At 36.3% G+C, this 24,846-nt stretch overlaps 1 protein-coding gene across 12 annotated transcripts in view; it reads right to left on the bottom strand.

Moving 5' to 3' along the window:
* The window catches only part of LCOR (ligand dependent nuclear receptor corepressor), a 136,211-nt gene that overhangs the window by 15,514 nt on the left and 95,851 nt on the right, over positions 1-24,846 (bottom strand). For 2 of the 12 annotated variants that reach the window (XM_033425691.2, XM_012532535.3), the window contains exon 8: positions 14,008-23,504. The exons of 5 other annotated variants lie outside the window; for them this stretch is intronic. In XM_033425691.2, coding sequence (XP_033281582.1) covers positions 22,535-23,504 — 970 coding nt within the window. In that variant the 3' untranslated portion in view covers positions 14,008-22,534. Of the gene's footprint in view, positions 1-14,007; positions 23,505-24,846 lie in introns of those variants that run through there. 5 more of the 12 variants (XM_033425690.2, XM_049697441.1, XM_049697442.1 and 2 more) reach the window with 5 other exon arrangements.

The following is a 24,846-nucleotide window of genomic DNA, read 5'->3' as shown; positions in this document are numbered from 1 at the left end:
AGATCCACAACACTGAAAAAAATTCAGACACACTGTATTACAAGTCTTGGTTTAGCAATACTTAGAGAAATTACAGTTTTAAATGGTTTCTCAGCTTGACCAATTGGCTGGACTCTATAATTCTGCAAACAGTGATGCAGGAATCCTCCTAACCCTTTGGGGCATGGAGGAATAGAGATCAATAATTTCACATTTCGGATACACTGAAAGATGAATGACAAGCAATTCCTAACTCCTAGCCTCTAAATGAGGATATAGATGTGAAATTACATTGCAAACCATAAGGCCCTGTCAATGCAAGATAGTAGTATTGTCGCTTCTCAAGCCCCACCTACTACCTTCTCCTAGACCTTCAATAAACATTTCACAGTAATGCACAGGAAGCCAATTCTACGTTCAAGAACACTTTTCAACCATTTCCGTAAATTATCTAGGACAACTCTTAGAGTTTAATCAGGATAGTGGGGAAGGCAGAAAAAGGATGATACTAGATTGAGGACAGGCTAAGGGCAATTTCTGCCTAGATAGCCAAGTGTTTTCAAGAGCTGATTTGTATTTCTGGACGTCGGGATTTTTACTAAGCCCATGCAGTTGGTGTGTCCCAGTTTTCTGGAGCTTTATACAACTTCTCAATCTCTCTCTCTCTCTCTCTCCCGCCTAATTCCTTAGAAGACTATTATCTGACTCTTTATGCAACACAGCAAAGTACCAAGGGCAGCTTAATAAATGTGTGCTGAACAGATGTTGTTTGATAATATCTTCCAGCTAATTATTTTTTCTTCAATCTTTGACTTTATCTCCCAGTCATGAAGTGCCTCTATAGGAAGGTGTACCCTAGACAGCCTACATCGGCCTCCTACCTCCCTACCCTCTTCTGGCCTCTGAAGCCGTGTGGTTTTAGTGGAAAGAGCACAGATTGTGGAATATGAAAAACCTGTATTCTTCTTGTAGCTCTGACATTTACTAGCTATAGGATCTCAGGCAAATTACTTAACCTCTCTGAACCTTGGTTTCCTTATCTGTAAGCTGGAACTGAGTAGCAATATTTCAAAGGATTGCTGTGAGATATTAGATTACATAAAGCACAAAAGAGCAGGCGCTCAATTTTACTTTCTCTGTTCCTGACTCATGCAGATTTTTAAGACCAAGTGGTGAATAACGCTGAAACATGTCTAAATACAAAACAAAATAACACCAAGAAACTATTAATCCAATCTGTTATTTAAACTGTTTTGCAAGAAAAAAGGTTACACTGTGTCTTTATTTTCACAACTAGCAAGAGAGCAGTTTTCTTTAGTGATGCCATGGGTATCTGAAAAGGTCTAGACTACAGATTAGAAAAACTAGAAATGTCTTAGAAAATGCCTACACCTCACTGATCACTGATCACTGAATAAACCAAGAAAAAAGATGATTATAGAAGCATTATAACAGATGCGCGGGTACGCTGCACATGCACATGCTGGCTATGGGGCCAAAATCCAACAGAGACGGAAAGACCAAGAGCAACTGGAAAAAAACCTCATTGAACAGGATACTTATGATACGTATATTTTTCTGTCTGTATACTGTCCTTCGGTAAAAAGTTTTAGAAAGGAAATATCTGGAAGGTCAACAGGAAGAAGTTCCTCCCTTCCTTTAGAGCGGGGGAGACACCAGTGACACTCTTGGGTGAGTGACTGCAAAGTCATTTCCAACTCTCGGAGTCAATGAGATACACATGGGAACTTAACAAACTCCTCCTACAGTTGCAGACTTTGTAGCTTACGGGGAAGTCAGGAGGTCCCTGCTGAAGGGACCCCTTCCAGGAGGTCCCTTGTGTCCATGTCCATCACGTGTTACTAACAACATAATATGTGTCACAGGATATAGTACTGGGAGACAGTAGAGAGTAGTCTACCCTTCACTAGTTGTGTGACCTTGGCCAAAACACTGAACCATTTTGGGTCTTAGTGGAGCACCTGTCCCATCTACCACTTAGGATTGCTACAAAAGAAAACCTACAAAGTTTACACAAATACTGGTTACCATTACTGTCAGCCAATCCCATTAAACATGCTTCAATAAGAATAACTCAGAGACCAGGAGTGTATATTAATACTTTTTAAAATCCCCCAAAGAGGATTTTCTAGATAATGAAAGTTTACCCTTCAAGTACCAAACATTTAAAAATTTAAGTATTTTTGATGGAAGTTTAAAAAAAATTATATCCTCCTCTGAACACAATTTATTCTTTCTTAATGACTCAGAGTCATTACCATGTACACTATTATTGAAGCTTGGCTATTATTTTTATTATACTGGACTGAAATATATTGATAGTTTTGGGGGCTACTCAATTAAGTAAATCTACTGCCTAAACACAAAGAAGTCACAGTGGCAGTCTGCGTTTTATTAAAAATCTGTCTGCATTTTATTAAAAATCTTTCTTCTTACTGGCCTCCAAATAGCAGCTGTGTTTAGGAGTCCCACTTTTACCTTTAGCTGAGTGCTTTTGCTCACTAGCTGAGAAGCCAAATCTCAAGTGCTAGACTGGTACTTTAAGTGAAAGTAAACAAGCTCTGAATGAAGGCTTGGGGAAGAGTTTTATGAGTAAACCACATGGATCTTCTGACAACAACTTCAACTGCTCAGAGCCCTTTATGTCTGTTTTTGGTTCTTGAATGTGTTCCTGATATTTCTGAGATAGGTGGCTACAAATAAGTGAGATATTACTGCCTTTTCAATGCATCAAATACACTCTATGTATATTTTAGCAATACAAGAAAAGAGAAAAAAGGTTGACAAAGATCTATGAGAAGGATTAAGAAATGTCATGGCATCTTATTGTAGAAAAGACTAAAGAGAGAAATAAATGGTTCTCCCCAATTCAAGAAGTGCACTCATGTGAAAATGTCCGGACACTGCTTCATGGCTGTGAAGCCATAGCTGTGCTCTGGAAGCAGGCTTTGGGGTCTGAAGTTAACAACATGTCTTGAGATTCATGAAATCAAGGTGTGTGCCCAATAAAAGTACAGAGAGCTCTGAAGAAAAACTGAGGAAGCACTTTCTTCTAAAGCGATGCTCACAGAGAGTAAAAAACTGAATAATGATTAATCCTTGGATGATACCTAACTTCCTTTATGGTGATGAAACTTGGATTTGCTGCTGTCCCACATGTTTCAATAATTTAATAGTGATTGAATATTTTAGTCACCCCCAAACTAATGTAAGGTCTTCCAAAGGGCCATGCCATCAGCTCTGAAGCAATGATTGGGACAATATGGCTAGTCCCCAAGGACAAAACAGTCAACCAACCACCAGTAGGTATTATCTATTTCACAGCATCATGGCAAGGGGAAGTGGTGTCTTCACAACTAAGGCATACTGAAGAAACACTGTTAGTACCACTGAACTCTAACCTGGAACAATGCAGTACAGCATTTGGAGGCTGAAAAACAGCATCACAGAGGTGGACACAGACTACACCAACCTTAAAACGCATTTATAGCAGTGGTTTGGGGAAGCTCAGGAGATGAAAAGATTAAAACTGAAAATGGCAACCTTGCTTGAGAGAAAGAGAAATCAACAAAGGGTCATTTTGTGTGTATTTTCCTGGTAAAAAGGATCAGGGACAATGTACTGGTGAACCACAGGTCACCAGAGCAAGCAGTAGGGTGCTCTTGATCAGTTACATCCTTGGCCACCTCAAAGCTATCAACCTGGAGTGACTATATCATTTCCTGAAATCCTAAGCTATAGTGGTTTGTAAAATTCTTTGGCAATGATCAGGGGTTTTGTATATTTACCCTATAATTTGTATCTTTTACTGACTTAATTTGTCTTGTGTTTGTCTTAGCTTTCCAAGTAGATGTAAGCTACTTGAGTGTAGGTAGGGGCCACATTTCATGTTTTTCTGTTTCCTCTTAGCAAAAAAGAGGGGGAGGAAAAGGGAGCATCAATGATGCTTCCTGAGTTTGCTTCTTGGATTTTCTTCCTAGGTAGCACCATTTACTGAGATAGGAACACAGGCAACGAAGCTGGCAGCTGGTGATTGTTGGGGTATATGTATCTGAAGAGTTCTGTACACATTGAGTTGAAATTTTTATAAGATGCTGAATCTGAGATATCTGGTAGGCAACTGGACACACAGGTATGAGCCCACTAGTAGCTTCACTTGAATATGAGAACCTTCACATTAATACTAACCTTTGTCCAAGTATCATTAAATGGGCCCTGTTATAATAGCTAACTTTACAACTATAGTAATAAAATTACTTTTGACTGTGCTTCTAAATTACCCAGCTTCCTACCTTATTTGATTTTCTCTGGAAGTTTTTTCAGTAAGACCTATGTTTAGATGAATTTTAATTTCGTATCATTCAACTACTTAATTTCAAAAATTAACATCAACCTTTTTAAAGTTTCATTCTATTACTCTTTTTTCATGTTTTAAGAAAATGGGTGCTAGCCAGCTTTGCCTGAGTTTTAAACAGCTGGTCTTTCTTTGGCTTCTAGTTATTCAATTCTTCCCATAGCCTTAGGCCTTTAATAGAGCCTAAATACAACATTTGTCCTGATTTACTCTCAGACAGTAAGTAGGGAAACCAAAGAGGGGTGAGCTTCTGTCCTACAGACTACTCACTCCTACAGATCACACTTAGGTCAACTCGACCTGAGAAGCACTGTTTTATTTTTAGTTCAGTGATTATAGTTGGCATCACATTTGACTATATTAGATTTTTACAAGAACGGTAATTCATCACAGATTTTGAAATCACTTGTTTGAGTTCACGTTTCTTCCGCTCAGTAACAGGACACTCTCTAATAGTTAAAGTCAATTGTTTATCAGTCAGAAATACTTCACCACCACCACTGAAGAGCAGTAAAAGCTTAGGGACTGGTAAATGGGAGGAAGGGCTACAGAAGAAGGAAACTACCTGGATTAGTTCTGTTTCTCTCCTTGGTGAAAAGTGGCCTATGTGACCTTGACCGATTTGTCTTTCTATCCCCAATTCAATGCCTAATTCTTAAGGGTGTGGTAAAAGGATAAGATAATATTCATAAAAAACTTTGAAAGGCACAGTTTAAGAATGATGTGTTGTTTCACAACCCTATCTTTAATGATTTACTCAATGATGTTTTTCTAGATCAGAGGTTAGACGTAGCTGAACTCGCCTACTTTGTCAATACCGCCGAAATACTTAAATCTCCAAAGGAAAACATTCCTGTGGTTAATATAAATGGTGGATGGTCAATGCCTATGTTCTCTTAGGGTAAGAGATCAAATAGAAAAGAGATTTGGTAGAGAGCTGAAATGACAATTTTTTAAGAGTCTAGAATGTGGGACGGATGGATTCAGGTAGTCTCTCAGTATCTGCTCTGTAACTACCAATCATCAATGCAACATCATTGATGACCAAAATATATTCTTTTTGACTGAAAAAGATCAACAGAGAGAGTGAATGATGTTTGGATGAGAGCTAATCTTAGAAGGAGGGAAAGATAATCCCAGGAAAACAGAAGGGGAGAGAAAGCTTGAGACAATACTTTAGACAGAGTGGACCAAATAGTTAAGAGTTATAAATTAATTTAGCTTGATTCTCTTTAAATACAGGAAAACATAAAAACGCATTGTTTGCCCTGCTTAAAGGCAGTAAGAGTTGTAATTTTTACCAGATAATAATCTGAAATCATGTTCCCTAATTCCTTACTTCTGGTCCTTTAAGCACAGAAAATGTAAGTATGTTCAAGGGTCTGGATAAGTCTGCTGACAAGTCCTCACTCTTCACTGGGAAATGCATCTACCCTCGGCTATTTCACATCTCTGTATCTTTCATACCTGGATACAGGAATACTCTAAGGGCTGTGACAAAACTGTGAGCCTGTGTGTAGTGGAGAAGACAAGCATGGGGTATGGAGGTTTTTCTTCACTGTCTAAAAGGCCATGTAGAGTTGTATGTGTAAAGTACTGAACAATCAAGTTTTCTTTCCCTAGAACTGAACTAGGAGAAACAGTAAAAGGGTAGGCAAATGTAACATAGAAAAGTGAGAAATAAAGTTCTTAAGATCACAGAATAAAAGTGGCCTCTTAAAATCAGACAGCTTAACACCTGATTTCCAGGTGGCTGAAATGCTAATTATCTAAATTTGGATTTAGATAGAATTTAGATGGATTTAGACAGAAAAAGATTTCAAAGTTGGGGTTAAGGAGAGATCAGAATTGTGGGTGATGGTGAGATGGGGGTGGGTTCCAAACCCAAGATGTACCTGTAACTCTTCACCCTGTAAGAGTCCTCAGTGAGCCACTCTTGCTGATGGCAACATGGCATCTTGCTTAGGTGTGGAGTGGAAGAATAGTTGAGAACTACTTCTTTAAAACAAAAGACATGGGCTTCCCTGGTGGCGCAGTGGTTGAGAGTCCACCTGGTGATGCAGGGGACACGGATTCGTGCCCTGGTCCAGGAGGATCCCACATGCCGCGGAGCGGCTGGGCCCGTGAGCCATGGCCGCTGAGCCTGCGCGTCCGGAGCCTGTGCTCCGCAACGGGAGAGGCCACAGCAGTGAGAGGCCCGTGTACCGCAAAAAAAAAACCCAAAAGACATGCAATCCCTTTGTGATAGCTTTCTAAGTTTACTGTGTTCTTAACTAAGTTCAGTAAAAACAGGGCAGAACAAAGGTTCAAAAAATTATGAATTAATACTGTAAACTGGGGGAAAGGAGAAGTGCTTCAGAGGGTGCTTACTGGACATGAAGCCATAATTTGCTAGCTTTTCTGTACCTCATGGTTTAATAAAAGGCTATTATTTAGAGTAGATCTAAATATGATAGAAGCAGTTTAAGGCTTGTATTTTGTATCTTCTGTTTCTCCTAAGTTTAGCTAGATTGTCAAATTTATTAAATTACAATAAAAAATATAATTATCAAGGAGATCCTTATGTTCACTCTTTAATGCATTTTCACCCTATAGCAAAGGTACCTGGGAAGCTGAAATATAATCAGAAAGTTACTTGGTGAGTCAGAAGTCAGAGCAAGGGGTCATTAAACACAACAGTCCAATGTTTCCATCTCCTCTCTAGGAATGTAATAGGCTCACAAAACAGACACTTCTGTCAAACTATTTACTTCTGAAAAAATTTTTTTCCCTCTATCAAACTGATTTTTGCTTTTATCATCCCAGGTAAGACTATGCATGCACGACCATATTACATTACATTTGGTGTTAATTAATGTAAACAAAAGGAGGGAGGGTTCAGAGGCAGTGAAAGGGGATTTTGGACTGGATGGTGTAAAGTTTAAAGATGACAGTTCCTGGAAGTGGGGGAAGAAATATCCCTAAATGATATAACTAAATACTGATTTGATGAGAACACAAATCTAAATTATTTATCTAATGAGTATTATAACTAAGAATTCTTAGAAAACACTTTGCAATAGACTTTAGAAAATACTACAGTAATTTCAGACAAAGAGGACAGACCTCTGCTCATGGTTGATTTGAAACTGCAAAAGTGTCTGTCCTTAGACCTAGACTCACTGAATTACTGAAACCAGATTAAAGAGCCATCTGATCTTAAAGGCACAGCTGACATTTTAGGTCAGGATACATGAGAGCTCATGACAAGTCAGTGAGTCTAGTCTATTTCCTTTTTTGTTTTTGTATCTGTCAAGTAGGGGTTTAAAATCTATGTTGTTCTTTGGGGGAAAATGCTCTTCAATTCCCTTTAAATGACCAGGACGATGATAGACTAAAAAAATACCACTGTTTAGGCAGGATATAGAGGCGCTCATTTCCCCAAGTGAGAGAAAATGTACCATATCATGATGCTCTCTTCAAGGGGGTAAAGGGAAAGAAACATTTGTCAAGGCCCAGCAGTGGCCAAGGACTGTGCACAGTTTCCCTGGAGTGCAACTGACAGGAGTCAGTCCACACAAGATTTCCACTACATGAGGAATATATTTCTTTTGTAGTAATAATAATGACGATAATGATGATAACCTCAAAAACCCACACTACCACTTTGCAGGGCACTGTGTATGCAGATGGAGACCTAAAGGAGGCATGGGGAGCTGACACAAACAAACAGAAACCAAAAGAACATTTAAGAGTTCACATGACAGATCTCTGCAACACAAATGTTTTTCCTTCTCAAGAAATAAAGTGGTATGCTTTTTGACATATATTCCTAGTTTCTTTTTGGGTGAAAAGAAGAGGGGAAACTAGCAGATTACATAAATATCCAAATAAGCAGTTATCTAATAGTGTCCTGAGTCTTTTGTGATTTTTATGGGATCTTCTATACCTTTTCTCACGTTCTCTTGAGGTTCTAAATCTCCACTCTTGAAACCATACAAATCTGTGCCATAATCCTTAAAAGTGGCAAATTCTACTTTTCTTGTCATATAATAAATCACTTAAAATTGACACAATGACAGCACTCCTAAGTATTGTATTAACTAATTATTTAAAGGACCTAGACCACTTTGTAAAATGTAAAAGGACTTAAAATTTAAAATGATTCCTAAGGTAATTTATACAAGATTTAACGTTATTTCTCACGTGTTCACCTCATGAACGTTAGAGGAGGTATATATACTTTAGAATTTAAAGTACAGTAAGAAAACTATTTTTATGTCTACCATTCTCTCTGGGGTGCTCTTGGAATTAACGGTCCTTTTATAACCATCCCTTATCCCACCTCTCTCTGGAAACACTCAAGGCTACTGTTGGAGATGTACTGGAGTGAGGGGAACACTAAGCAGAATCATCTGTATATTTGAGGTTTATTTGGGAATAGTGGAAGACAAAATATAAGCAAATGTATATGCATACGTACACACACAGGCACAAATACTCAACTTAGGTACTTACTCTACCTCAATCCTTATCCTTAGTTTCACCACTTCTCTTGCTTCCAATATACTATCCAGTTCACCTATACTGATTCGACTTCCCTTGGAGAACACTATATTCTAAGCTCCCTGTCACTATTTCTCCTCCTCATTTTACAGTTTGCTGCACATTACCCAGAACTGCCATCTTCCTAGAGCCCAAATATGATCTCGTCACTTTTTCTGCATAAAATTTCAGTCAATTTCCCACTGCTCACAGTCCATCCTCTTTTAGCACCTTCTCCCTGTGGGCCGTGTTCTTTCTTTCTCACTATACTCTCATGGTTTGCGTCTATCTTTTATAAATAGCGCTTATGCTGCACGGTAACAGCTGACGTGGCTACCCCCTCCATTGGATTGTAAACCTTTCTATAGGTCCAGGACTTTGGCCTTTTTAACGTGGTAGCTTCACTGCCTAAAAACTGGGGCTTAGTACATCTCAGGCATAAGTAAGTGATGAATAAACTAACCAAATAAATTACTATGTAGTGAAAATAATTTTCCCAAGACACTTTTCAAGGGAACTGAAAAGGGCAGAGGTAACATTTTGACACATAATCAGAAGGGAAAAGAAAAAGCTTTCAAAGAAAATGAATTCAAATCAAGGAGGCAGGGAAAGGAAGGGAATTTTGAAGGTCAGACAGTAAGAGTGTAGGCTCCGAACTGTAAGCACACAGGAGGTTGCTGGCACCAAAAAAACAAGTATGAAAAGGTATGGTTTACATAATGGCTTTCAGAAGCCATTAGAATTTCTGACTGCAACCAAAAACAAGAAATACTTCTTACAAAGTAACTCAGTACACACATCACATCCTAGTTTGTATGTGTATGACAACACATAAGATTCAACAAAATATTTATCCGTATTATATGCTATGTACTCTGATTCTTTTTTCTTTTTAATTTCTTTTTAAAATGTTGGTTAGAACCCCCTGAACTGATCTTATAACTTACTAGTAAGATATAACTGGCTGATTAAGTTTGCAGAGCTGGTCTACACAGACTCACCAATTCCTGGCCTCTCACGAGAGTCTGCTACCCTCGTTATTTTCTTCTTAGTCCATCTCTATCTAGCTAAAATTATACTACTAGGTTTTCCTGGGAAAAATGTCTCAAGTCATTTTAATAGACGCTGAAATGAACACCTCTAAACTGTGCTAGCTATGATCTGATTTATCTGTTTGAAATGCACAGAACTCCCATTTGGTAAGAGCGTAATTAGAATCTCATTAAACAGGCAGTAGAGTCCCCAGATTCTTTCACTGGAAAACTAAAGGTTTGATGATCAAACACATAAGCACACACACATCCCCACCTAGATCTTACATTGTGTTATACAAACTACCACCACATAAAAAGAAAAATCTACAGATTCGGAGCATGTAAAATTTCAACCTTGAAAATACAAAAAACTCTATACGGTGGAAAGGAAAATAAATTCTATAAATTCTTCTACTTTCCAAACAACTTTTATTCCACTTAATCTTTGAAAAGAAATAAAGAATGACTGATAATTTTGATAATATTCCTCTCAAACAGGACCAAGAAATCAGAAAAGCAGCATTCCAGGTTTCAATTATAGTTCCAACATTTCTCCATCTCTCATTTTACAGTTAAAACAAGATTGGCTGCCCAATATCCCAGTCTAATATAAACTCATCTGCCTCACTTTCCAAGTTCTAATCAATATAAACAGCTTCCTCCACAACTTTCAATGGGATTTTCTCACTCTCCTTACCTCTCATACTAAATTAACTCCTGCCAGGTGCTTTCACTCCTAGTTTTCATTTATTGAGCACTTGCAAAGCCTGGCATAGTGCTAAGTATTTTACATACAGAATCTCATTTAAGCCTCACAGCAAATCTATGAGGTGGGTCGCATAAACCCCTTTCACACATAAGAAAACTAAGGCTCAGAAAGGTTCAATAACTTGTCCAAGACCATGTACTAAGAAAGTAGAAGGGCTGGGATTTTAAGCCAGGCCCATCAAATTCTATCTCTTAAACTTGGGATATTCTCTACTCTTCTCTCTATGCCCTACCTATTCACCTCTTCCAGTACTGAGTCAATAATACTGATTTCTATTTAACAATGAAGTTTTAAATGCCTCAAATGTAATTTCTTTAGTGGGAATTTCATAATTAAATACAGATTTAATTCTCTTCCTAAAAAGCAATGTAAGTTTATTCAAGAATAAAATTAGTTGATTTAATTAATAGCTAAGATTTAATTAGTTAAAAGTGAATCTAAAAGAAAAATATTAGATTAAATCCCTCATTCTAAGTTGAGTCAAGAGTGCCAAAGTGGTATAAGTATAAAGATAAGTATAATGGTTTGGAATCATGAGTATTAAGGGCAACTCATTATGTGAGGAGGGCGGGCAAGTCCCTTAAAGACCCCAAGTTCCTTATTTTTCATTTTAAAAATGAAAGATTAGGATGGGACCAACAGTGTTTAATCAGTGGGTTAATAAACCCACTATGGTCACAACAATGTGAATATACTTAACACTACTAAACCATACACTTAAAAACCTTTAAGTCTGTAAATTTTATGTCTTTTGACACAATTAGAAAGAGATCTGTTGAATAAACAAACTTTAAAAATGCAAACAAAACAAAAAAACCTGTTACAATTTGAAAATATATAACATGTTCAAGCCTCACTCTTATAAACTGACCCAGGCATCTGTATTGTTAAAAGATTGATTTTCATTGAGTATATCCAATGATCCCCAGAACTCTCTGTGCTCTAACATTCAAAGCAGAACTAGCCTGCACACAATCAGAACAGAAACTATGAATAACATACTTTAAAATTAATCAGAAAAAGTAACTGCTCAATCTAATTTTTGCAAAAGCACTGTCACATTCATACAATTCATAACAAAAACTTAACAAAATGGATCTGCTTTAAATAAAAGGCATCATTTTCCTTTAGAAAATGCTGCAAAGACCTAAGGTTTATAAGAACTTATTATTTAATAAAGGGTTGCTACTGTATTTCTCAATGTTTGAACAGATATAATTGGTGTATTTGTCACACATTTAAATAGACAGTTGCATTTTTAACAGACGCAGAGTTGAAATGGGGCCTAAAAGGCATTCAGGACAACGCTCACTTTACAGACGAAAAAAACAAGTGATCTTTCTAGTACACCAAGTTGCAAGAAATTTATATTACCAAATAATCCCTTATCACTCCAAACTGCTGATCAAATAAAAGTGGGCAAGAAAAGTACAATGAACATTTTAAAACTACCAGTCAATAAACAACAGTATTCTTACACGCCTATAAAAAGCTCCAGGCTCAATAAGATTTCATACTTATGAATTTTGATATACTTTTGCTTACTTCCACGCTGAACTCCAACCAAATCATGACTTGAACTATTCATTATATACCTATCAATCTTTTAAAATGTTCTGAGAACATTTCTTTTCCACTAACCTCTGAAAACAAGCCTGTCTACTCCACTTGTAAATGCAGTTTGATACACTAACCACTTCCCCCTAAACAGCAAAAAGTCCAACAACTTATAAGGTGAATATGATGACTAAAATTCTGTGTTAAAATGCTTACCATTTGGAAGCAAATAATGATAAAGTGGATACTCTGAATACAAGAACAGTTATCTCTTAATGTTACTTAATAAATAAATACTTTGTTAAAAAAAGGTTTTCACTCATATCAGCTACAAAATCTAACAACATATGACTTGGGTGTATGTTTTTACATTTGAATACAAGTGTCTGGTGAGAGGAGTTCACAGTCCTTGAGGAAAAAATAACAACTCCACAACTCAGAAAGCAGATACCATTTTCCATTTTTTCCACTCCATTTCCCTTATGCAGTTTCCCTGATTCCCAAGAGTTCCTGAATTAATTCCAAAGTATCAGCAGAATCAGAGAAGAAAATTTTGGATTAGAAGAAATAAGTCCTTTTTAAAAATCAGGTCATAACTGAAGAGCTAAGTATCAACATGAAGATAGGATCACTAAAATAAATTCATTGATGAGATGCTAGATTATAATCCTACTACAACTGACCTGGCCACCAGTCTAAAATGGATAATGACAAGAAACACGTAGTTATAGCTTTATACAAAGAAATAATAATTAGGTTTCTATAAAAATGTTCTATACACACATGGCATAACTGAGTAAGGGGAACAAGTGAAGCAAGGAAACAAGCCTGTAGTACCAGCAAGATTTCCGATTTTATAAACATCAGGCCAAAAGGCACAAAGTGTTAGCTAGGCAGCCAAAGAAATGAGACCAAAAAAATTAACTGAAAGATAATCTAGACCAACTACCAACAATAACATCATTAAAAAATACAAAATTCCATTAGAAATGACTGCAAATCACTTCAACCAACCTATATTACATGAATATCATGAGCTTGAAAAAGGAGCTTTCTAAAACATTTTGCTTATCATTTCTGATCTTTATCACTGTAAAGCTGTTTTTATCAGTTGTTTATCAACTTTAACAACTTTATCAGTTGTTCCTTCCTAACCACTTTACAACAGAAATCACTTTGTAATACAAAACTTTTTTTACACCCCGTTTCTAAAACCCACAATATAAATGTTGAGCAACATATATGCTGTTATTTGTCTGGTAAAAGGAAATACCAGCATTCTCCCAAGAATCTGAATTACTATAATAACCTTAATTGAATTGACAGCGCTTTCACACTTCTGCCTCAAGAGCAAACAAAAATGAGTAAATCATTATTCTTTTTGGCAAGTAATCCCAGAATAAAGTTTTACTCTAAGAAAATTATGAAAAATTAAGTTCAGCAAGCAGGTATTATGAAAACGTCAATGTATCTTGTTTAGCTGATAATATTTAAAGTGAATAATCCAATGAAGAAAGCTGAGGTAGGGGGAGTATCAAATTAGTAGAGAGACAGGGTTACAAGGCAGTACCGAATCCAAATACTGAAGCACAATTTTGAAGCATCAACTTCTAGTTATCTAAGGGATTTCATCTGGAAATAATTTATCACAAAAAATTACAAGCTTTGATTACCAAGTGCATTTACAGTGCACGTTGAAATCTTACCCATTTTGTGGATTTGTAAAAAAAGCATCATAATCTTAAGAAGTAGAAACCAAGCTTTTAAAACAGTTTTCACAACAAAATTTATTAGAAGAATAGTGGTTTTGAAAAGTCTAGCATCCAGTGAGAACTACCATACACAACATTACAGCTGGGAATGTTTCTCCAAAATGTCATGGTCAAATAATACAATGGAACCATTAAATCTTACACATGCACGAAAGAACTAGCGCGTTTGACATAGAATGCAAAAAAAAGGGGACCACATGGATTAAAATTTTAAGTACTCATCACATACATTAAGACACAGCTTATTTTTAGTCCAGTCAAAAATCAGAACTGCATTAAAAAATTAATGTAGTGCAATCAAACCAAAAAACTTAAATTGTGATCATAAGTGCTCTACTACATAAATGTTGATCATAGCAAGGAACAAAAAGTTCAAATCACACAGTACAAAAAAAATCTGTAAATAAATATAAACTACAGTACAAGAGAAATATTAAATTATACAATTCCGTCAAACTGTAAACAGTATATTGAAATGAGGTCCATAAGAGTAAAGGGGGTTCCTGTTTTGTTGCATGACACTTGAACTTCTAGAAATCTGAAAGATGCCATTTTCCGTATCTTCAAAGGCTATGGGTTTTATATATGGAGAATTCCTTTTAGATGTAAGATATCAAATACTAAAGCAGAGGAATAATCTATTTTGTTAACCACAGACAGTACTGCAGAAAACAAAAGGAGTTTTAAAGAATAAAGACCTCTAACAGACAAGTCTTAACATTAGAGATGCAAAGGCCTAAAACACTGGAATTAGAACTTCACATCAGAAGAAACTTGTCGTTGAGGACTTCTAGGCTACAAAATATACTGACAGAATTGTCTGCTGATATGTAGTCCTAGACCTCTGCTAATTTTTTTGACATTTACATACGCATGTTACAACACCAACTTTGGCAGAATCACTACTAATAAAATCAGAGCACTCCTGGCCCAACGGTTCCATCACAGTGGCCAGTGCACAGAATTCTCTAAAGACATTGCATAAACTAGAATGTAGAGGTCAGACACCCAAGGACCAGTGCTTGAATTTAGTAGTAGTATGGTGAAGAAGCAAGAGCCACATTGAGGAAGAACTGCATCTGTTATAGCTTACAGAAGCAGCAAGGAATGTCGTTTAATTGTGCTGGCTATTAGTGGCATTTAAAAATATATAGTTTAACTGTGTATGTGTATGTGTTGCATGTGCTGGCTATACATTTATGCACATTTTGTCTTTTTAAATACACTGTTAACAGGAACCCCCATATTATCTGCTCAGTAGTAATAACTGAATATATAGAATGCCACTATAAGAGTGTGAGGCACCGTGTGCTGGAGAGTTATATGCAGCTTTAAAATCTGTTTGGCTGAGTTATACCTGGATACCTGAACTGAGTTTTTAAGTTGACATTCATCAAGGATGTGCTACCAGCACGTCAAAATAAAAGCAAAACAGAAAAATACAAGTCACTGTTAGGTTTAAGAATAGCATCAAAGTACCTGAATTGAGTGAGAATAGTGTGTAAACTGTCCCTGAGGGTTTTTAAACAGTGTGTACAAGTTGGATTCCTAAGAACATTAGCTATATTTAACAGTGTGGACTGATAAAATACCAATGTTTGACAGTTTAAAGTGGAGGTTATAAAGAATTATACGCAAACACTCCGAATGTATAGTTTATATGTTTCTTCTCAAAGCAGCAACAAGCTGCTGTAAAGTATACATCCCATCAGAACAAGCAACATGTGGGAGTCAGATAAAGGTTTCTATCTTAGTCTGGTTTTCTGACAGCACAGCATATCAATATCCAATGACTATATCTTTCCTAGATCAGAATGTAACTATAATTTTGACTAGCAATATAGGATTAGACTTTTAATCAAACACTTTGCTATTACATACTAAAATTCCTTAAACTTACTAATGCTGGTATACTAACCTAGTTAATTATCCCCCCCTTCATTTTAGAAATATACCCTTCCACAACTTAAAAACATTAAGATCCATTTTCAGTCCTCTGATGTAAAAAGCATGTCAGTGAATTAATATTAAAAATTTACACAGTAAAAAGGCCTGAATTTCAGCCAAAGATTCTAAATACTGCTCATTCCCTGAAGACTTAAAGGGAGAGAGAATCCCTACCCATTTTCCTAGTGATTTATTTTTCTAAAACTGTCTGACACAATTTTTCATTTTGGGGAACTTCCCCCTCACCTCCTCTCAAATTCCAAATTCTTAGCCTGAAATGCTTAATGAAATGGGGAAAATGAGGCAATCACTTGGAATTGCTTGAAAGGTACAAAATGTTATTGTCTTTTTAAAAAATAAGACAAGAATTATTCATATAAATGTGATCTGACCCCATATTATGTAGTATGTTTTATATTTTTAAATAATCACCCTAAAACTTACAGTACCTAAGACTCTGAAGATAAATTAAGACTTTAGTGTTGTAACAGAAAAAGTGCTGAATTATCCCTTTTCTAGTACTTTAAACATTTCAGACAAGTGCTTTCCTAGTGACAGTAAAGTTTACTATATACCCTTCCACCAAGCAGGAAACAAAGTCACCTGGATGAAACAAAAGACTTTCAGGAGTGTAGCACCGGGTATTTACCAAATAACAGATGTTGTTCAACTCATTCTGAGGGGCTAAAAATATTGTAGATTGAAATTCTATTTGGCTATTGTATGTTAAAAATCCCTGCCCTACTGTGTCAGTGTCCTGTGTCCAACCCTCCCACCCCCCTCCCCCAGTCCCCTTACACACTATCCACTGAGAATCTAATCTCTAAAGAGATTATTTTAAAATTTATGTTTTCAGGACATACCTGAGAAAGGGTGCAATTATGCAGAACAAGGAACCCAAGCCTGCACTAATACTGGTTACAGGTTCATAAATTCTTTCCCAAGACAAATCTAAAAAGTCTAAGAGGTATGGATCTTCAAATATGTCTTACTGCTTTAGATTTTTTTGGTATGTGTGTAGGGTCATTTCCAGTGTTGAAAAGATCATCTTGAGCCTGTTCAATGACAGTTCAAGATGGGGTAAAGAGTTTAATTCCATATTCAAACAATAAAGATTAAATATTATGATTATAATATTTGCTACATCCAATAAATTTATGATTAACTAAAAGTGCTTGCTTTTCGGCTTTTATTGATATAGCTATAAATGAACTGGAAACCTTAAAATTACCCTCCTAATAGTTGCAGAATTAACTCATATTTTATTGTCAAGCCAACATTAATTTGCCTTTATTCTCACTTTTCAAACACTCTAAAAGATTTTTCTGACTATCAAATGAAGGTGGCCCAACTTTACCATGTTATCTATCCTGCAACTCATTTTTAGTATTGTAGGGCAGAATCTTTAGCTTTTCCTGATCTACATACTTTCCCCATCCTACTTCCCAACTCCCTCCTCCAATCTCCTTCATAACACTTAGGGCACACAGCTACAGGGATAATGTCTGCTTCTTTAAAAGGCAACTGGGAGTTTATTTGGGAATAAGAGACAGAGAATATGCAAAGAATTTCCTCTATTTTCCCTTCAGTCACCATGTTCACAAATCCTACTTAAGTCTCAAGGACAGAATGTATCCAAAAAAAACCTAAGAAGACTTTGGAGGTCTGCATTCCTTGTACCACGATTATACTTTTTTCCTTTTCAGTAGAGCTTGAAAGCAATTAGATTAAAAAAAAATCCCTATATAGCTTAATAAAGTTTCCAAATGGGCTGTTTGGTTAAAGCCATTAAGTTTAATAACACTGGCTTGACCGTAGTATTAATGAAGACCTAATTATAATGGAAAGGTAACAAGGAAAACAATCTTTGATATCTTCATGAAGGTCAAAATTTAACCTGTAACTTTTAATGTCTCCTATAAAAGACTAAGTGGAACAATTCAGTCTATTGCCATATTCCATCACCAATGACAGCAACCTGAATATATACATATCAGAAAAGGATGGTTCACATGAAAACAACCTCTGGCATTTAGTTAAAGAAAGAATAATTTCAAAAGCAGAAATATGTAGCTTGAAAACTAAATCTACAGGGATAAAAGCTGTTAAGAAAATGACACTGAGCTGTCATATCTGCTGTAACTACTCAAAATAATTTCAGGTTCTGACATTGGGCTGCCTCAATAATTTGTTTTATAAAAATAACTGAATCCAAGCTTCACTATTGTGGGTCAATGAAATATAAGAGACTCACAAAGGCTTAGAACCCAGCCTCGCACCATGTGCTTACTTGGGGGCAGGGGGAGAACACATAGCTCACTAGCAGCTCCAAGGCTGCTATGTACTGCCTAATGACAGAAGGTAGTTATGATATGGGCCTTTGCAGGTAGTCATTTTTAGTTTAATTTAGAGTTCTCTCCAGAAAATTGGGAACTAAACTTCTCATTGTGCCTTACTGTTTTACTATCTGATCCCATATAGCTCATCTTATATATAGCTCAGGTAAAATGTTGGGGAATGGAAATGCCAACTGGTTGAGGTAATGGTTTATATAAGATAACCAGAGTTCTAAAAGCACTTCAATATTGTAAAGTAAAAGTGTACCAAATAAAGCTAATACACACTTCACACTTGTTGAGCTTGCTCACCAGAACTGAACAGTAATTAACTTCACTTAAGGACCCCTATTATCACACAAAGCCTTACTCATATCCATGATCTGCTGCAGCAAAGGTTTATCAAGCAACATCTAAACTTCAGAATAACAACAAACTTAACATTAAAAAGTATTATACACAAATATAAATTATTTTTCCTGAAAGAGAGACCTTGTCCTTCACGGTATTTGGGGAACAGAATAAAGTGTATAGCTCATCACAAACACAGTTCAGTCACCTGTAAGCCTACTAAACAAAAGTAATATAATACATTACTGTCAAGCTTGATGACTGTTTCAAAAGTGAGAAAGCTAATGATAAAAATACCAACTAGATATCCTTCCACGGAATTAGTGTTTTTGATTTTATAGTGCCATAGCTTATCTACTCTACATCTATGTTCTCTCATAAAAAAATGTAGGAGTTGATTTTAAATACATTATCTCCTAATATTATTTTGAGTCATATCATAGAGTTGGAGTAATGTCATCATCTGCCTACTGAAAAATGAAAGGAGAAAAGGCTTTTGTGACAAAGATAGCTGTGAACTATACTTTCCCATACCATAAAAATGGTCAGCTGTTGTTTGGGCCATGCAAAACTCTGATTAGCAGAAATTAAGCATGCGAATAGACCAATCTCTATTACACATTTATGAGGATGTTCCCAAACTAGAATATCTACACTGAAAGTGCCAATACAGAATAGTGGCAAATCAAGAGGGAAACCAAATATTACGGGATCACTGCGGCACCAAGACTGACATGACAGCCAGCCACGTGATGAGCCACATCCAAGAAACACATGGTATAATGGAACTCTGAACACAAAATTTAACATTAAAAGTGCACCTGAATATTACAAACTAACTTTACAAAACCTACAATAAGGTAAAATATATATCTTTTGAAATATTCAGCAGCTTTCTGTATTTTTTTAAATTTTTTTTTTTTTTTTGGAGAGGCTCATGAAATTTAAAAGGGACCACTATCTAATTTCAACCATGCTTCACAAAACAATAATGGCTATTTTATATTGCAGTTACCAGTGTAATGCAATTAGTGCTTTAAAATAATCTACACTCAAAAAGAAAGAGACCGACCGACCTTTGGAGGAAATATTCAAAAGCTTCTTGGAAAAGAAAATTTACCTGAATATCAAGTCATGACTGATCTCAAGTGTAATGTTTAAAAGCTTCACAGACATGAATATTACAATCTTCAGGTCTCAGGACTTTTAATCTGAGAAAGTTTAGAGTTTGGTTTGTTTTTTAAATTCACTTTCTAACCAAAACAAATAATAGAAGTACTCAAATTTTCACTATTTACAACTCTCAGCCTACAATCTGAAATGACACAATACAAGTTCTCTTATTTAAACTGCAGCATTAAAGGGTAGGCACACCATTCTTCTGCTGCTCGATTGTCATCCACTGAAACACACATAGAAAATATTTATGTTAGTAAAATGATCACTCCATGTACACTACAATGACAAAATTTACATAACTCAACTCATACATCACTTTAGAGACTACCACATAGGATTAAAACCTCTCTGAACAGTAAAACTCTACAAAAGTTGAACTTTTAGGGCCAGATTTTTAAATGGGCCTTTAATGATGCCTTTCTGAGGGGATAAAAACAAGCACAAATTAATTGCTCAAAGGACCTTTTTGCAGCAATCTTGGGCTACCGAATACCCCCAAACATCATGCAAAAAGGTACCATGGCTGCAATTAATTGTGTGTGACAAATCGAGTGTGGAACAAAGGAGGTGTTCCTTCATAAGCTTAGTCCTTTGCTTTCAGCAAAATTTCTACAACTTCCTTCAACGGCGGATGAAACCATACATTTCATTAAGTATTTTTTATTGCAACTTCCAGCTAGGCTAGAAAATACTGCAGAGTCATACACTGCTCTGAACCCAAACTGCTTTTTCTGTTGAGAAGACTAGAAAGCTAAGAGGAAACAGGCTCAGTCATCCACTGATTAAACTGCTACACAAAATAACCAAACCAAAACAGGAACCCAAGCCCAGGCTATGTCAAGAATGTGTGTATTTTAATAACAGCAATGGTGTGCCTAACCTTTGAACACACAGGTTGCTGAGGGAAAACTATCCTTAACCTAATTAACTGCTCCAAAGTTTCCAGGCAAGAATTTATGCCTTGGGAATATCTGGACCTACTTCTCAAACTGTTAGTATCCATCAGAAATCATCAACCTCAATTTAACGCTCCAAGTTTTGATTTTATTTTACACAAAAACTCCAGTGATTTTTTTGTTTGTTTTTGGTTAAGCATTTAGAAGGGGCTGACCACCTTTCTCAGCAGATTAGAATATAGGGTGTATGTGGGGTGGATTTTGTTTTGCACAGAGTAATTTTAATTTGGTCACAATGCAAAATTAAATTTCATGGGCTTTATTTACCTGTTATTCTTGCAAAAAAGTTGTAGGAAATAAATGTTCCAAACCGTATCACTGTAATTTTAAAAGCCCATCTCAAAAAAAACCTTAGGTGTTCTTTAAGGAGTGCTTATACAAAACACAATCTGAAAGGTCCTGAACTGTGTGCTAAACAACCATAAAAATCAGCTAAATATCAGAAAAAGTTAAGAAGGGGACAGTATGTAGGATGCCAAAAAAAAAAGAAAAAAAGAGTTCAAAGCAACAAATAAAACTAAAAAAAAACCCTGCCCCCTTGTACTAGTATCTGAATTAGTTAAAAAAAGAATTGCTAAGCAGCTTGACTTCTGATTGAATTATTGTCAGAACTGAAATGCAACCTAAATCATTTTAGGTTACCTTGGGGTTGTGTTCTTTCTCTCACCACAAACATGGATTCTTCACTTATGTGGATATTTGAGCAGATTACTGAGGCTGTAAAATCTAGATACCACTTTTGCAATATTATAATTACACACATTTCCCCCTATTTCTCCCATCCCCCAATAAACAGATCTTAAATATTTTAGAATAGTTGCTGCAACTGACATTTAGTTGTTAGTTAGCACATGATCAAATCTGTAAAAGGATTTAAGAATACAAAGAAACTTAATTTGCTAAAATGAGGCATCCTCTATTGTTTTATGTAATGTACCCTGACTGCTCCTGAGTAAGAACGGAGCTCGTCCTCCATGAGATAAGGCTATATCCTCACTTGTTGGTGAGACCAAATTCTACCCTTAGAAAATCCCAAATGAAGTAACAGCAAAGGTAGTGTTACAACGTAATTGAAGCATTTTTGAAGGTAGTGTGTGCACATTTTCCACCTCCTTCCCCCCTCTGGGTGAGCACTAAATAGATTGCTAATTTGTTAAGTAAACTTAATAGTGAGAAGGAAATCATAAAATGTTAATTGACCCAAATAATTATTTATCATTGAATAGCCAAATTTCTTAAATTCAAAAGTTCATTGTTCTTAGTTTCTTTAGTTTAACCCTTAAATTAGTTGAATCTCAGAAGAAAAAAATGTGAATAATTTCATAAGATGGCTTTCCAATTTGCAATAATAAAGCTCCCAATATAACAGAGGTGGTCTCTAAAAGGGGGCTTTTTTCTTTTCTTTTCTTTTCTTTTAAATAAAGGCAAATATAACTTAAGAAAAAAAAAAGAAAAGCATGCAGGCTCTACAGGCAAGGAGTCCACTTCCATGTATCTGTTCTCTGTGAGGTAACTCAATTCTCTTTTGTAGAGAAACATGCAAAAGGCCAAACAATATCCCGAGCCATACTGCACACGAAAATTTTAAAATATGCAACATTCAGAATGCACCTTTCACCCCTGTACACACAAGTCAATGCAAAATCTGCAAAGAAACAAGTGTCACAGTAAATGAAGTTAGGTGCAAGCAATGACAGCTGAACAATGCAGTAGTGCTCACCCAGTTTGTACAGTAATTGGCACTCTACAGTATTCCTACTCATTTTTTGATTCATTTGCACTTTGTGCTGCCTCTCCCTGGGGATCTAATTCAATCTTTACAGAAACATCTGGCCCCTCCGACCTCATTAACTTCATCTTTTTCTTTGGAGGGTTTTTCAAAGTGCCCAGCCTCTCCTTTACTTTGTACTCCAGTGTACTGTGGGGAATCCCATAAATACTCTGAGCTTTGGAAACACTCATTTTTCCACTCATAACCACTGAGATTGCTTCCTCCAGTATCTCACTGTTGTACTGTCTGTAACGCCCTCTTTTCTTCCGAGGCTGCTTGGAGCCAGGATCTCCTTCTTGATCCGATGTGGGATATGGCTGTCCAGAGGTAGACTGCTCAGCGTCTGAGCCCCAAGAATCGGGTCCAGCATCTAACATGCTTTTTCTATTTTGTTTTGGAAGAATAGCCCTTAATTTTTTACTAAGCGCGCTCTCCGTTTGTGAACCCATTACCAAAGAGCTATAGCTGTACTGATCACCACTGCGATTTTCCCAAGAAAGATCCATTCCTCGAACTTGTGGTATCTTTAAATCTACAGGAGATGAATGGCTCACATCCTTTTTCCCATCTTGTTTTGCTTGAAGTGCCATTTTTGGAAAGGCAGAGTTTTCTGCAAGAAAAGGAAGGTCACTGATGTTGTTGAGTGCACCATTTCCCCTGAACTTCATACGGCTGAGGTTGAACTCATAATGTGGTTTTGCCCAAGAGGCTTCCCTGGATAATATTAAGTGCTGTCCATGATTCTGTAATCCAGATGGTCCAAGGCTGGCAGCTGTGGACAATTGGTTTCTGCTCAGTAGTTCTTCACTAATCTGCAGGGATCGAGCCAGTGGAACTTTGAGTGATGTGGAGTGTCCAAAACCTTCCCTGGTTCCATCCTGTAAGCTTCTTGGAGGTACCCCATCACCACTCCGAAGTCCGTCTGGGCGGTACTGGCTGGGTCTCCCAGGTCGCCTAATTGGATGGAAGGAAACTGATGTGAGCAGGACTTGCACAGGTAGGGAGGGATGGGTGAGGGGACCACTCCTTTATTAGAAGGCCTTGCTTGGGTAACATCACTTTGTGTTATTTATTTATTTTCTCTAAAATTTAAAAAAAATGGTCTCGGCAGTTAGTTTTAAACTTGTTCACAAAAACAAAAACAAAAACAAAAACCAAAAAAACAAAAAGAAAAAAAACCAAGAGCTTTTGGGCAAAGAAAAATTAAACCTGTCAGCTGGTCTCTGGTTGGGTTCACAAATATTCGGAGAAAAAGTTTCGCGCAACTGTCTGAAAATAGCACCTTAATTATTAATTACAAAGTAATCATCAAGTCTCCGTAGATCTACAAAGAATTGTGTTACCAACGTGACGTTACCACTAAACAAGTACAGTAATAAAAGAGTAAGCCAAATAATTTATTTTAATGCAACATAATTCAACATTCATGACAACCAGCTATAAAACTGGAACAAGTTACATTGGTGGAACCCACAGATAATTGCTCATTTATCCCACAAACAAGTTGATGTTCTTATCAAAAAATCAAACAATTCCAAATGACATTTCTTATTTTGCTTGGGAAAAAAACCATGGCTACCAGCCCCATGGGGGGAAACCCCAAATCAAAACAAAACAAAATACCCATCAAATTATAACTTACCACACTTCTTCATTTTAAAACACCATTAGTTGCAGATACATGAGTACCACTGATTTTCCATTTGAAATAATCCAAGCTTTAAAGAAACTACCCTTTATTTCCCCCAAAACTTTGTTCCTTAAAGTCTACTCAAAGTAATTATTGTCAGAGGTATATAAATAATTTTTTAGCATTTTTCTTTAGTTAAAAAAAACCCTTCTTCTTAAAATACCAAACATTAATTTTAAAATTTTAAGTGGACAGCTTTCAAATAATGTTTAAAAAAATCAACTACTTACACAAAGTTAATTCATAAGGCTTTCATTTTTACAATAGAGAAAGATTATCAATGATAAAACTGGCAACTGGTAAAGTATGCCTAAGGGGAATAATTACATTAACTAGGCACAAAAGTGGAACTTTGCAGAAATAATGGTAAACCAGCTATATTCTCCAAAAGTCTACAGGGACTCTGACGTTACCAGTAAATAACATATAACAATTCAGCTAAAAGATGGCCAGTACTGCCGGTGCTTTTGTCTTCCAGAAAACACTACCACAATCAAAACATTTACTTTCCATGCAGAGGGACAAACACAGCAATTTCAACAATATAATACATAGACCTGGTGGCCAAGTTTAAAGTGAATCTTAAGCAAGGGATGCATTTATGCA

The sequence above is a fragment of the Orcinus orca genome, chromosome 14 (genome assembly GCF_937001465.1).
Source record: "Orcinus orca chromosome 14, mOrcOrc1.1, whole genome shotgun sequence".
NCBI lineage: Eukaryota > Metazoa > Chordata > Mammalia > Artiodactyla > Delphinidae > Orcinus > Orcinus orca.
This window is presented reverse-complemented; position numbering and strand designations above follow the sequence as displayed.